We start from the raw sequence: 15,513 nt of genomic DNA on the forward strand, positions 1-15,513 counted from the left end.
GCTGTTGGGTGTTTGTGTTTGGAGTCCTGAACACAAAATACCTGTGTTAGTTATGCAAAGAGAAGTTTTATCAGTGTTCTTCATATATTTATTGCACAGGGTGGTTCCTTTTTGTATAAACTCCCCTTTTTACTTTGTTCGCGTAACCAATTTCCCTCTTGTGTGACCTAAGTATGCTCAACCACCAGAGAGATGACCTAGTCATGTTGTGTCCTATCAACTGAATTGTAGTCTCTTCATCAGGGGGTTATATATTGCTGGTTGTGAGCAGGGTTATTTCTCTCCTGTCCACATCTCCACCCTATTTGGGCTGCTGGTAGAGACAAGATTGAGGTGGAGATGGGTGAGGCAAAGCAGAACTCAGGCTGGGTACAGGGTGAGGTTCAGGCTAGATACTGGGCAAAATGTGCTAGCTTAAGGTGAGGGAAAGGGTTCCCACTGAATGCAGGGCTCAGGCTGTGCTCTAGAAACACAGCAGTTCAATGTTACTTCAGCAAGGAGCAAACTGGGACTCAGCCCTATATAGAAGCAGCAATAGGTGCACCCTAAGTGTGAGTCCCAAAGCAGAAAGGTGCTGCTTTGATTAAAGGGGCCCAACCACCCCTATCCTCCTTCTGGGTCTTCAATGATGTCATCATAAGTCCAAGAACAGCAGCTCCAGGTTCTCTGGCTGGAGGGATAGTGCCTCCCCGCCACCCCCGATTGATGAAGATTAATCTAGCCTCTTGTTTCTAGATATATGGCCCTCAAATACATGTTCAGCAGTGGCATTTTAGGAGGAATTGCTAAATGGAATCATAGTTGGAAGCAGTTGGGGTTTTTTTAGGGGGTACTCAAGAGTATGCAGTACAGGCACTGTTTTGGTTGTTGTTGTTAAAAATTGTGACACTGTAACAACTTCATGGTGAGTATCAGCACCTATTTTTCTAGAAAAAAGCACTGGTTGGAAGGGACCCTGAGGGTTATCTAGTTTAACCCCCTGCAATGCAGGAACCTCAGTGCATGGTCCCCCATCCAATTTGAAACCATATCGGATCTTGCTTAGCTTTGCAAATGTGCTAGCACTTTTATTGCTGCACCACTAAGAGGACATTCATCACTCATATTCTGCCTCCATGGTTAGAGGCATTGCCGCCAAATACCAATTGCTGGCGATCACAGAGCTCTTGCACTCATGTTGCAGATTTTCTGCAGGCATCTGGTTGACCGATGGAAGAACAGGATGCTGAACTAGACGGGCCATTGGCCAAATCCAGCATAGTTTTCTTACGTTGTTACTAGCTTTGCATTACTCACTTTTTGGATGTTAGGAGTAGAGGCTTTGCTTCCATTGCACTGAACATTGGCCAGTATGAATGAAACTAATAAGGTTTGCATTCGGGTGGCTAACACATTAAAAAATCTGGGGTTTTTTTCAGCGTGGTGAGACTGCATTACATATGGCTGCTCGTGCAGGACAGGTGGAAGTGGTGCGCTGCCTCCTGAGGAATGGTGCACTAGTTGATGCACGCGCAAGGGTAGGTGTTTTCATATATCTACCTCTGCACTTTATTACAAAAGCAGAAGTGTTTCTGAGTGTGCTATCTACAGGTTGTCCCCCTGCCCCCCACTCCCAGCCCTTGGGTAATTTTGTAGATTTATTTGTAGTGCAGGAAACATTCTGTATGTATCTACCTTTTGAACACATCTAGAATAATTATTTGAAACTGGGGGAAATGAAGCTTCATCTTTAATAACAACAGTCCCACTCTAACTTCTGTCCTGCTTTGAGTTGTAGGAGGAACAGACCCCATTGCATATTGCCTCTCGCTTGGGTAAAACAGAAATTGTCCAGCTGTTGCTGCAACACATGGCACACCCAGATGCAGCAACTACTAATGGGTATACACCGCTGCACATCTCCGCCCGAGAAGGTCAAGTTGATGTAGCATCAGTTCTTTTGGAAGCAGGCGCAGCACACTCTTTGGCTACCAAGGTAAAATCTGAAGTTTTGGTACAAACAGTCTAATAGTGAGCTGGCTAATGCTACTATTGAACTTCCATTAAGTTTTCATCAAGTCTCTCTCTGTAGATCAGGAATAAGGGTGCTTGCTTAATTTGACTGCTGTGAATTCTGATATGAACTGACGTGATGCACACCTTCCAGATTGGAACTGACAGCACAGTTCTATAAGTTCCAGTCATCTGAAAGGTATAGAGCAGGTCAGGTCATATCAAAATTCACAACCATCAAATTAAGCAAGCATCCTTATTCCTATACAATAGATAGAGAGACCTGATGAGGAGAGATGAGTATTTGATGAAGCGCTTGGTGTCTACTCAGAAGGAAGATTGATTGAGGTCAATGGGTCTTACTCTCAGAAAATTCTTAGTATCAGAATATATTTAGAAATGTGTATTTTGAGTAGGGATGAGGGAGAAATTAAATTCCATTTCATTTAAGGCCAAAACTACCCAACTTACACCTTCAAAACAATATAAGAACCAAAACACAGCCAATCTTCAAAATTCCAGTTCTCCGAATTTTGCAATGCAATTCTTCAGCCAAGTAACGTGTACAAAACTTCATGTACTAAAATAAAAGTTTACATTAAAATGCATATATATTAGTGAAAGTAACATACGAAATGCTTTATTATTAGGGAAAATATGCTTTGTAAGTTTTTTTGTGTGTATTGGAAGAAATTCACGTTAAAATTCAGATGAATTTTCTTGAGGATCTTATTTTCTTTAAAAAAACACACAAACTGATGTGGAAATGTGGGAAACTGAAGATGGAAAAATCAGAAACAGGGAGAAACTGAGATTGATAGATTAATTCATCCCAAATATTGAGAAGAAAGGTACATTTAAAAGTGAATTTTCACGCAGGTTCTGAAAAAATGCAGAAAAAGTGGAAATAGGATAGCAAGGGCTTATTTGTGAATACAAGAGTGACATGAACCAGAAGTAGCCTTATTTGTACATCTCTAAATATGAATAATAGTAGAGCTATAGTTAAGTTAGAAGTGGTTGGCACAGTGGAGCGGTGTCCTCCTGACACCAGTGTCACTGCTTCTCTGGACAGGGCAAGGCAGTAGTCAGATCAGGGATGCCCAGGCACACCAATGGATAGAGTTCATTGCCTCCATTGTTGTTGTGCCAGCACAGTTCTGATCTCACTGCTACCATGCCCACTCACCACTCAGGTAAGTAGTAATGGTGTTGGCATTGAGAGAGTGAATCTGCAGCGCCACTCCTGAGTTAGACCAAAGTAAATTCTCCAAAAGCATGCTTCCCTCCAGACATTTCAGTGGTCATGAGTTGGAATCCAAAAAACTATTTTTGTAGAAAGAAAGAAAGAAAGAAAGAAAGGCATCTATAACTTCAGATGATAATAATAAAATAATAATTCTCAAAGCAGCTTACAAAAAAACTGAATCCTACAATATACAAATTTCAAAATATAAATTAAACTTCAGGTTAGAACATTAGAACAACACTGATGGTGCAAAGGCCTCCTGAAATAAAACTGTTTCACTTGGCACCTGAAACTTAGCAGACATAGTGCCTGCATGGGATATTTCCTTTTAGGGGTGGAAATACTTAGCAAGTTGGGAAATATGCTATGGACCTGTAATGGTTCTAGGGGTTGCTCGTGCGTAAGTCGGCGCCACGCTTGACTGAGTTACCTGGGTGAACCCTTTCTGTCCGGACAGCCACCCATCTGTGGCTGTCTCAGTCACTGGCAGAATCCGTCAGTGGGCGTTTCTTCAACTTCTTCCAGCAAAGAAGTTCTTTGATGCCCAGTCGCCTCCTACTCTCCCTGCGTGGAAGTCTTCTGCGCAGGGAGGGTGTGGGCAGCAGAGGACCCGTGCTCTCCCCGCTGGTCTCCAGTGAGGAGTCCAGGAGCCCTCTCTCCAATTCCCCCATCTACCCTCCTTCTCCACTGGTGCTACGCTGATTTCCTTCCCCAGCGGATGGGCTGCCTCTCTCCCTACTGGGACCCTCTCCGGCATCCCTCTGGAGCCTTCCCTCCTCCTCTGGCTCCGATGGCAGTTCCCTGACAGGACCCTTGGGAAGTTATGACTGATTATTTTTTTATTTCCTTTAATGATAAAATTTGATTTTAATTTGAGGGCTAAGCAGTTATTGCATTGAGAATATGTAAGGATTGTTCTTTAAAACCAAGTAATTAAGATTATATTAATGTTTTTGGGTTTTTCCACTGTACATTTTTAGAAAGGATTCACACCACTGCATGTGGCAGCTAAATATGGAAGCATTGATGTGGCGAAACTCCTGCTGCAGCGCCGTGCATCTCCTGATTCATCTGGAAAGGTAGGGATTAGTGTCTGAATTTGCTTTTTCCAGTCAATACTGTTAATAATTTTCCATTGCAGTTATTAGAAGTAGCTTTTATTTATATATTAGTTTGTTTATAGATTAATATAAATAAAATGCAACTGATGATCCCAAGAGTGTCATAAATTAATTTTTGACACCAAAAAGGACTTGTATGCACAGGAGTGTGGTTAACAAACACTGAAATATCATGAGCATTGCAGAAAACAAATCTGAAATATTATATTAGTCAATTAGTGACATGCAGTTGACAGACAAATTTTATTCCACAATTGTAGAATTAGATAACAAGTCAGGAACTTATATGGGGAAATGGTTAAGAGACTTAGGGCAGGAATTAAATACAGCAGAAAGTAGCTGGATAGGGGTTAATTTTTTTAGCAAGAATGATATCATAGTTCTGAAATTATTTTTTTAAAAAAACTTTTAATCAATAGTATCTAACTCCATATAAACTAGGTCAAATCTATCCAAATACACAAAGCAGTTATCGGAGATGTAATAACCTTCAAGCAGATTTCATGCATGCATCTTAGCACTGTCTAATTATGCATATGGAACACTTTGCACAATCTTATTGTAAAAGTTTTGGTTTCTTGCCAGCAGTGCTGGTCCCAAGTCAAATTTCCTACTCACACTCCACAATATCTGTAGGTAAAGCTTCTCCATGTTTCTCTGCCAGCTACAGCTGATTATGTGCAATAGTGGCAGGGAATGATATCAAAGCAAGTTGAACTAGATAGCACACAGAAGGTGGGAGAGAACTTGATAGGGCTACCATTTTCAGCAGAGTTCGTGTTCTCTGTAATGTAAATTTTTGTTTTGATTACATAAACATGTAATTCCACATTGACTTCTCAGTAGTAAGTCTGGTAGGATAAAAGTACAGTGATATGGATCAAGTCCTCCCCCCCCCCCGAACTTGACAAATGATTCTGTTGGTAAGACTGAATTATTTTGTTTTACTCCATTCTGTAATTCATATTTGAGCCTCATTAGCCTACAGGGCATAGTAGTGTGGCTAAAGTTGTAAAATATATACCGGTAAACTAGGGCAATTTAAATTAATTAATAGCCTATCCGCTTTCAAAGCAAAGCCCCTTAACTAATGATTTCTTTAATGCCCTTTCTGTTCCTAAGCAACTTTTCTAATATGAAAATAATTCACCCTGAGTTCGATGTTTGTGTTGTGCTGTTATCAGTCAATTGCTTCTTATTAAACATATTTTTTTGTAATGTAACGGTAGCTTGAAGCAGAGCTAACCATCACTTAATGCCATAACATAAACCCGCCCTTTCCAGAATGGCCTCACCCCCCTCCATGTTGCTGCTCATTACGACAACCAGAAGGTGGCCCTACTGTTGCTGGAGAAAGGTTCTTCCCCCCATGCTACTGCCAAGGTGAGATTTCCTAATCCATTCAAGAATGTTTCCTTGGAGTTCTGACAGTATAGGTGATGCTTATCTGTTTTTATCTATGAAATAATTAGTTACATTAAAATAGCATACTGTCTAACAGAAGTAGACCTTTAAGCTTTAGGGGGAAATCTCCAGGGGACTGACAGGATTTAAGAAAAGCCATTGCATGGTCCTGTTCTTGAATAATGTGCAAACCTTTGAGGATTTCACTACTGACTGATGTCACAAAAATATCCCATGCTCCTGTGATCTGACACAAGAATCCCTAGCTGATTTCTTGCTTGCTGAAGAATATTCCTCCCTTAGGTGGAGGATTTAGACTCAGTAAAAGTAAGAAAAGAATGGTCATTTTCTGGAGAAATAGTGCATTGATATTTATTGTGAAAGAAAGCAGACATTACAAATAGATATTAATTCAAAGCAACTGGTTTTTAGAATGGATATACCCCTCTACATATTGCTGCTAAGAAGAATCAGATGCAAATAGCCACAACCCTGCTGAACTATGAAGCAGAGACCAATATTTTGACCAAACAAGGAGTGACTCCACTTCACCTGGCCTCTCAGGAAGGTCATGCTGACCTGGTGAACTTACTTTTGGAGAAAGGAGCTCATATCCACGTGGCCACAAAGGTAATGCCTTTCTGTTAATGGAAATAAACCCACCTAATGCTATCTGGAAAATGAAAGAAGGGATAGTATTGTGACACAGTTAACAGAAAAATATTATTGCATGTTGAATATGCAGAAACAGATAAATATGTTTCTATCCCGCTAAAATCTGGATAGTAGAAGCTTTCTAAAACACTTACTTGCTTGGTTTTTGGTCCCGTACTTAGGCAGTTCTCATGGCCTGGTTCTCTGCCTATAGAATAACAGAGGAGTTTTTCATGCATTTATTATGTTGGTGCTGCGATGTTGTTGGCATGACTGTGGGAGTTGGTCAGTTGTGTAGGGAGATCTGTTCTTGGAAGGTTTCGTTCATTCCTGAGAGAAAGGCCCCAAAGGATTCTGATGGACATTTGCTCATTGTCCTCATAGGATGTTCTTCAAGATGTTCTCCTGTTCAATATGTGTATGAGGCCCCTGGCCATAGCATTCAGTGCTATCAGTTCTCTCATGATATCCAACTCTACCTTTGGCATTCATCTTCTTCAGATCTACACTTGCTGCTCTTTCATGTTGGGCCATAATTGGGGATTGGCTGTGAGTGAGCTTCCTAGAATTAAATCAAGTCATGGCGGATGTGATAGACAGAATGATAGCTGGCAGTCTTTCTGACTTGTAAGTGATTAAGATTCCCTCCATTGATGGGATTCAGGTCCCCTGGTAGCACTAGTTCACAGCCTTAGGATGTTCATGGTGAGAAGACATCTTCTCTTCAATGAAGACATAGCTACTGCCATGCATGCCTTTGTATGCCTGAGGCTTGACTGTGGTAAAAAGCTTTATGTTTGGTTGCTGCTGATGCTGTTTCAGAAGGTTCAGCTGTTGCAAATACTGCTGTATCTATAATACAATAAAGGACTGTTTATATTTAATTTACAGAGTGGATTGACATCTTTACATTTGGCAGCTCAAGAAGATAAAGTGAATGTAGCAGATATCCTGATAAAACATGGGGCAAACAAAGATGCCCAGACTAAGGTATATCAGTAACTTCCAAGATGATAAAATAAATTTCCAGTGTGATATCATATTCACTACTTATTTTTTGTGGTTTTTTGGGTTGCTTTTTATTTGTAGCTGGGTTACAGTCCATTAATAGTGGCTTGTCACTATGGGAACATCAAGATGGTCAACTTTCTCCTGAAGCAGGGAGCTAACGTCAATGCAAAGACAAAGGTAAACATTTGTTCATAATTTCCTCTCCTCCTCCCCTTTGCTGCTTTGCAAACATGTCATGGTAATTTGCACTTCGTATATTAACTGTTCCAGGGAAGTATGCTGAAAGCAGAATGTGGTTCTCATTGACTGTAGCCAATTTGGTCAAAATTGCAATGCAGTACTCAGTAAGCCAAGCTGAGAACCATTAATAATTTGTTTGTGGACTAGGGACACATGTGCATGTATGAGAAGCAGACACAGATGATCACTCATGTGGATTTCAATTTTCGGATTATTTTGTTATAAAATGGAAGCAGAATAATGCTCCAGAGACTTGTGCTTTGATGTGATTTTTCTGAAACACATCTTGGTTCAGGCATGCCTTCATCAATGATGAATACAAGTTTTAGAGTGGTCTTGTATATAAGCCATAGCTGATAAGGAATTGTGTGCAGTTGACTGAGCAGGTCGGCAGGAAAGGAATGGAACATTCTGCCCTCCTCTGCTCCTAGCATGGAAATCTCTGGATTACCAGAGGAGGGAAGCCCCTTCCTCTGAACACAGCAAAGAAATATAGTGGGCTGATGCAAGAATGACAGAACTCTCTGACAACCCTCTGGACAAGATAAGAAGTTCAGTTGACTTGCATGGCCTTTGTCACACAATGCAGCCATGTGGGGGCAAGCAGTGAACCTTAACTGCAGTTTCTAACCCCTTCCCAATTCTTTCCTTTACATTCCAACTTGCTTTCAGCATAAGTGCAGGTTTTTTTTAAGTTGCATTCTGCAGCTGAAAGTTTTGAAGTCCCTCTATAGGAAAAAGAACACCTCGTTCCCATGCTTCTAAGAGGTAGATACATACTTTGAAAATCTAGCAAAAGGAAGCTGCTCTTTTAACTGAGTGAATCCATACATCTGGCTGCCAGTTAGTCTGGAAAGGGGTTGGGGTTTTGTTTTGTTTTGTTTTAAAATGTCCTCTGCTATATGGAAACATAAAAGATAAGATGCACCAATTTTGAATATACTTCTCTTTAAATTGCATCCAAGACATTCAGTTAAGTTTGGCACATGATGTGTTATTAGCAAGAAGAGTTTTATAGTTTGCTGTTTTACTGTAATAACGTCCCCCCTTTCTGAAAAATTCCATTTCAGTAGTTTACTGTGTGGCCTTAAGAATGGCTGGATTGGAAATGTTGTGGCATTGCCTCTGTCTCTAAATGTTCTGTCTCACCCAGTGTTATATTTAGCTGAAGTTGCTTTTAGAACACAAGCCTGCTTTAGGAAATATAGGCGGCATATAAGAAAAGCAAATGGAAAAATGAATTTCTAACCAAAAGTTAGTTTACTTTGAAGCCTGTGTTAGCGTTTTCTTCATGGATCTGCTATATTACACTCTGAAATCTCCAAGAAAAATAAATCAATTGGATGATCAACAAGGGTTTGTGTGATGTATTGCTCATACTTCTCTTTCAGTGACTAGCCCATAGAAAAACATGGAGGGGAAGTTGTGAACAGTTTTAAAGAATATAAAAACTTCACAAACTTCCATGGCATCACTAGTCTTTACTTAATAACTGCTTTGTCCTATAAGCTTTGGCCCATTGATTAATTTCTCCCCACCTCCCTTTTTCCATACCTTAATATAGATCTGGTAGCTATTACTTGCCTTCGGTTATTAATGGTGAAAGAATAATTTTCTATAAAATGTATTAATAATGAAAATTGCAATATCCAAACAGATATGATTGCAAGGTTGCCAGCAGTTATGAGTTATACCTTCATTAAAATAATCTAGGGAATATGCAAATATATAGATATTGATGTTGCTGCTTTTCCCTCCCCTAAATGTGTGAACTACCACTAACTACAGAATGGGTACACTCCTCTTCATCAAGCTGCTCAGCAAGGTCACACACACATCATCAACGTTCTTCTCCAACATGGGGCCAAACCAAATGCAATCACTGCGGTAAGCATGGTATTGCCACACTGTTTCCTTCATTTCATGGTGTGGTTTTCTCTTTCTGGTTCTGTGTTTTAGGCTAATGATAATAAAGCACCCACCATACCACCCAGCATAGGGAAAGAGTAGCGCCTAATTTATTATCTTAGATTGTTTCCTGATTGACTGTGACACAATAGTGTGTATCCGTTTCCTCAAAGAATAAGAGTATGGTGTAATTTCACTGATAGCCACGTTCCCCCAGTGTGTGACTAAAGGTTAGACTCAGTGAAAGTGTAATGTCAAGACAACCTGAATACTGTATTCCATTCAAAAGAGGATGGGGCCTGATTGTTGAGATCATTTCTGAAATCTGTTCCTTCAAAGAGTTTCAGAGGAACATGAAGAGAGGCAGAGGCGCCTGCTTGCAAGGGCGATGGGGGCATGCACAATGTCATGCACCTGATGTCAGGACATTAGGAGGACCTGGGGCAGAATCAAAAACAGCATCTGCACAGCTTCAATGGTTGGTGGCTCCTCTCCTGGTGCCACCACAAGCGGGAAGCTGCTTTGACTCTCTTTCACCTCCGCAGCAGGAGGAGAAAGAGAAGGAGCTGGCCGTTGGAGCTGTGCCATGCTGTGCTTGGCTCCACGCTTCACCTCTCTGCTTTTTGTACATGGGGGGGGGGAGAAGCTCCCACCCAAAAATATTTGAGGGGGCAAAAGGGGTCAGCCCCCAGGAACTGGTGCTCCTATAGGAAGGTGTGTAACTTCAGAAGGTGGTTGACATTGGAAACCGTGGCTTCTCAGGTTAAGAATGACCACTTATCTGATCAGAAGGTGGGCGGCAGTTGTGGCCCGGTGCAGCTGTCCCACAAACCCCCAGAGGGCAAATTGGCTTTCTATGTAGCCTGACTAGAACTGAGATGAAACAGTGCCCTGTTCACGCAGTCATTTCTCACATAGAATAGAAAAGCTTTCTCTTTGCGGGGAGGTTAGTGTTGAATCAAATTAAGTGTCATCCCACTACATTTTCCAGTCACCCTCCTTATCACAAAAAATTCCAATCTTTAGGGGAAACTGGTTGATGTGCAAGACTTGTCAGTCAACAATAATGGCACAACCCGAATTTGTTGGTGTATGATTAAATTTTAGCTGAAAATAGCAACAGTCTAGAAGCTCCTCCAGCCAAAAATCAACATATGAAAAATCAAAATTTGGTGCTGAAACTGCACTGGGTGTGTGTGTGTGTAAGTATTCTCAGATGGCAAGAGTTTGCACAGTTTAGATTTTCCTAGGAAATATTTCTCATTCTCCCTGAAAATACTACTTAACCCCTGAAAACTGAAATTGAAGGACATTTGGTACAGCCCCAAACATAACACAAATTAGTGGTGCTACTTTTGGATTAAATATATTTTGTTCACCCAAATAGAAATTGAGGGATAGCCAATGTGGTTTCCTTCAAATGCTGTTGGACTGCAATTCCCACCAGAGATTAAGGGAGCTGTAGTTCAACAACATCTGGATGGCATCCTGTTGGCAGTGGCATTTGTATATTGAATTTTAAATACAGTCTCTGATTTGTTTTGCCTTGCCTAGGTTTTTCCCCCTGTTGCACCATTTGCATGAATCATCTCATCTTTCTATTTTTCAAGTGGAGCCTCTTAAGCTATTTATTAATCAAGTTATTCTCAATTAAAAACATGTTTGGTAAAATTAATCAGGAGTTTCAGCAAAGCCAGATTTTATAAAGTGTAATATAGAAAGTTGTGGGTTAAACCATTAAAAGCAGTAGATTTTTATTAAGTGTAACAGGCAGATGTTCTGTGTGTTTTGTTACCATGGCAATTGGGGCTGTAGTCTGAGCAAAGTTGCAAAGAGAGATTCAGATTTAACAGTAAAGCACACTGATTTTCCTAAGCGAATGCCTTGTTTTGGATGGAAATGCTGGCTCATTCAGTGCAGGGTGTGATCTCATTGGTTCATATCATAATCCTCCCTCTCCTTCTCCTTCTCTCCCTCTTTTCTCCTTTCAGAATGGCAACACTGCTTTAGCAATTGCTAAGCGTCTGGGATATATCTCAGTGGTTGATACATTAAAGGTTGTAACTGAGGAAGTGATTACCACCACAACTGTGAGTATCACCAGCCTTATCTTCCATTCTTTATTCAAAGGGGCATTTCTGTTCTTAGTTATTTTTGATTCTGTTTTTCCTTTCTTATTTTACCATTTTAGAAGTATAATTGAAATGTAGCAATTATTTTTCAGTTTTTGTAGACGGTATCCATGGACATCTAGCTGTGGAAATGTAGATTTATTTATACATACCATAAAATATATTAAGATGGTCTTGTGTAGCTTGTATGCCTTGCATCTCCAAAAGATCCAATTGGATGCCATGCCAAGTCCTCAATTTGAGTTCCATGCTCTTGGCGATTTCTTTTTTTCCTGCCCTTTCTGATGCTGCAGAATGAGACTTAAACACTGTAAATGAGTGAAGGTGCCTGCTGCTCACCACTCTATTTGCTTGTTGCTAAACCTGGTGCTACTTTATCATTTTTGTCCACAAGTTACTTACGGCAGAATCCTTGAGTTTAAACCCTGCTGCTATTTGGTGAAGTTTGTGAGACTAAAATATTTAAAATTGTCTTGCTTAACTGAGTTGAACATACCCCAAATTACCATGATGTAAAACTGTGAGTCATATTCATCTGCTTTAACTTTGAACAGGAAAATTCACGTCAGGCTTAATGGGTCTTGGTTGAATTCAAATTAGCTATAATGCCATACTCTGGTTATGTTTACAAGATACTTTATTATTTATTTATTTATTTATTTACTTACTTACTCCCTCACCCTTGACCTCAGGGCAGGTAACAATATATATCATAATAATGCACATGAGGAACAGATAGAACCAATTAAAATGCATAAACCACACAAATACTACAGACAGGTCCATAAAATCTCCAAACAGCAGAGCTTTTTGCTGACTACAAAAGTATAACAGCATAGGCACCAGCCAAATGGCCACAGAGAGGGTTTGCTATATTTGAGATGCCACTACTGAGAGGGTCTGTTCTCATGCTACCAGCCTTGCATGTGGGAAATCAGAAAGAGAATTTCATTCAGATCTTAAGAGGCGGGACAATTCCAGGTGAAGTACACCTTCAGGTACTGGAATCCTGAGTCTTGGAGGGCCTATATAGTGAATTGCACTTCCACCTTTTGCCTGCTTAGAACTGACACACCTAGAAGAAGAAGAGTTTGGATTTGATATCCCGCTTTATCACTACCTGAAGGAGTTTCAAAGCGGCTAACATTCTCTTTTCCCTTCCTCCCCCACAACAAACACTCTGTGAGGTGAGTGGGGCTGAGAGACTTCAGAGAAGTGTGACTAGCTCAAGGTCACCCAGCAGCTGCATGTGGAGGAGCGGAGACGCGAACCCGGTTCCCCAGATTACGAGTCTACCGCTCTTAACCACTACACCACACTGGCTCTCAACACTATCCCATGAAGTACATATGCATACATTGCTAACTGAGTGTTTTCTGCACCTTTTGTCTCTGCTTGTCTGTGGTTCACTTATCTAAAAGAAAATGAGATACCTTTCTAGTGTATTATAGAGACCAAGCAGAAAATCAGTAAACCTGAGATTTGGGTGTGTATCATTTTACAAAGGACCCCTAGTGTACAAATGGCACAAGAAGTGTAGTAGCTGCAAGGGAAATTAGTACGAGGCATGTTCAAAGCCAGGCTTTTTGCCATGAGTGCACCCTACTGACAACTAGAGGGCTGTTCCCTAAGCAACATTCCTTGTCCTATTCATAGAAGGACACGTCTCCTAACTTCTTGACTACAGTATGCATAGTGGGCATCTATTGCTATATATTTATTTAGAACCTTTGAAACTCATTTTTTATTTTGTACTTTGATATACTGATGAATAGTTCATTTAACTTTTTTTACATTGATCCGATGTCCATTTCCAGAGCATGCGGGGACCTTACACCTTTTGTGCATTTGTGTAATGTCAACCTAGAATCTTTAGTCAGTCATATTGTTTTTTGCAAGTATGCATTAGACATTTTGTTTATTTGCTTTTATAGCTCACATTTTTCCTCTAAGAAGCTCAAGGTGGCATACATGGTTCTCCCCCTCCTCATTTAATCCTCTACCCTCCGAGGTAGGTTAGGCTGAGAGGCAGTGACTGACCCACTATGGAGTGGGGATTTGAACCCTGGTCTCTCAGATCCTATTCCGACATTCTAACCCCAATCCCATGCAAGGGACTCAAGAACTTAAACATCAGAGTAGTACATAGATTCCAGCAATTCCCATTAAACTGAGGGCTGGTTCTGGAACTGGAACAATGTCCAGATGTGTGAGTGAAAGCAATTTTGTTTTTGCAATGCAGGATTACAGTAAGTCTCAGATGTTATGTTCTGATAAAGATAGAATCAAAATGGTTTGTTGGGAATTATAAATAGAGTGAGCTATGCGTTATTAATGAGATGTAGGCAGTAGGATGACTTGAACTGGGCAAGGCAAAAACCCAAACAAACTGCAGAAGAAGAATGACTCTCTATATCTGTTCATAAGATTCAGTCACTTCATACTCACAAAAAAATACATTAATGATCACTGTGATAACTGCAACTGCTGGTAGTAGTATTGCAGAGTACTGTTCTGTGCCAATCTCCTCACCCCTCCCTCCCTCCCTCCTTCCCTGTAAACAGCAACAACACACCTGCCAGGATGCTATGGTTGCCCTTCCACCCCACTGGGCAAGTTGCTATTGACTGTACTATTAAAGAGCCTATTTTAAGAAAATAAATATGGTAACACCCTCTAGGAGAGGCTAGTTCTGAAGTTAGGAGGGAAATCCAATGAAAAATAAATCTCAAACCAGCAGTGGCAGTAGAAGAAATACGTGGTGCAGATAACTGGATAGGCTGCCATCTTTATGAAGCATCTACAAATCCCTGTGATTGTAAAGTTTACATGGTGAATGTATACCACCATGAACAAATTTGTTATCCCCACTGTTTTGAGGAGGAAAGATTAAAAAAATTCATCCTGATCCCCAAACCCCAAATACACCTCCAAGTGGAACTCCATCATGTAGTTAGTAGGACAGTCCACACGGCTTCTGACAGTGCCAGATAATCTTTCTCTGCATTCAACCAGCAATGGTAAGGGAACAGCTCAGATATTGTCTGAGCTTGAGTATTCATATTATTGCCCAGGCCCTTTTCCATTTGAGAACAGAAGGTCCATTTCATCTTTGCTTTTACTCAGAAAAACCCAGAAAACTCAAACATGCTACTTCCCACTAATACCGCACATCACTTTGCAAGTAAGCATTTTACTTTCTTTCTTCTTTTAGGCAGTATCATTCCACCAGCAGGCTTTCCTTCTTTGAATGTAGTTGCTAACTCATTTCTTTGCTGCTGAAAAGAGAGATGTTGGAAACATATGCCCCGCAGTGTGCATTTAATCTATCTCGGCAGGCTTTGATTTCCCGCTGTTGTTTGACCTTTCTAATGAAGAAAAAACTTCTTGGTTTTACAAAAGAAAAGCCATGTGACTTTTAAGCATTGTTGAGCTGTTGAGCAGAAGCTTTGGGAAGAATGATGGGCTGTGCCTGCTGCCGATGGCTGCTCACCTGGCCCATAGTTCTGTAAAAGGATATTGTTCCCTTTAATTATTTGGATAGCTACTGGGGGTTTTTTTTGAGGGGGGTGATAGTATGCAGTCCCAAGGACAGGGGTATTTTTCCTCAGTCTCTTTATGAGTTTGTGGGTTTGAGTTACAGCAGTAGGGCTATTGCCCACAAGAACAACATTATGTGATTTGGGGAAAGTGTTTGTTATAGTATGGAAGTGCTTCTAGGTATTCTTATTTCATCAAGTTCCTCTCAAGATGCTGGGCTCTCTGCATTTAATACATTGAGTAGGTATAATGGTTACTGAAG

General features: G+C 40.6%; 1 protein-coding gene across 26 annotated transcripts in view; it reads left to right on the forward strand.

Moving 5' to 3' along the window:
- The window catches only part of ANK2 (ankyrin 2), a 322,074-nt gene that overhangs the window by 246,208 nt on the left and 60,353 nt on the right, over positions 1 to 15,513 (forward strand). For all 26 annotated transcript variants that reach the window (XM_079990154.1, XM_079990163.1, XM_079990168.1 and 23 more), the window contains 9 exons: positions 1,419 to 1,517; positions 1,778 to 1,975; positions 4,222 to 4,320; positions 5,647 to 5,745; positions 6,199 to 6,396; positions 7,312 to 7,410; positions 7,510 to 7,608; positions 9,460 to 9,558; positions 11,571 to 11,669. In XM_079990154.1, coding sequence (XP_079846280.1) covers positions 1,419 to 1,517; positions 1,778 to 1,975; positions 4,222 to 4,320; positions 5,647 to 5,745; positions 6,199 to 6,396; positions 7,312 to 7,410; positions 7,510 to 7,608; positions 9,460 to 9,558; positions 11,571 to 11,669 — 1,089 coding nt within the window. The remainder of the gene's footprint in view (positions 1 to 1,418; positions 1,518 to 1,777; positions 1,976 to 4,221; positions 4,321 to 5,646; positions 5,746 to 6,198; positions 6,397 to 7,311; positions 7,411 to 7,509; positions 7,609 to 9,459; positions 9,559 to 11,570; positions 11,670 to 15,513) is intronic.

Source organism: Podarcis cretensis (genome assembly GCF_951804945.1).
Source record: "Podarcis cretensis genome assembly, chromosome: 9".
Taxonomy (NCBI): domain Eukaryota; kingdom Metazoa; phylum Chordata; class Lepidosauria; order Squamata; family Lacertidae; genus Podarcis; species Podarcis cretensis.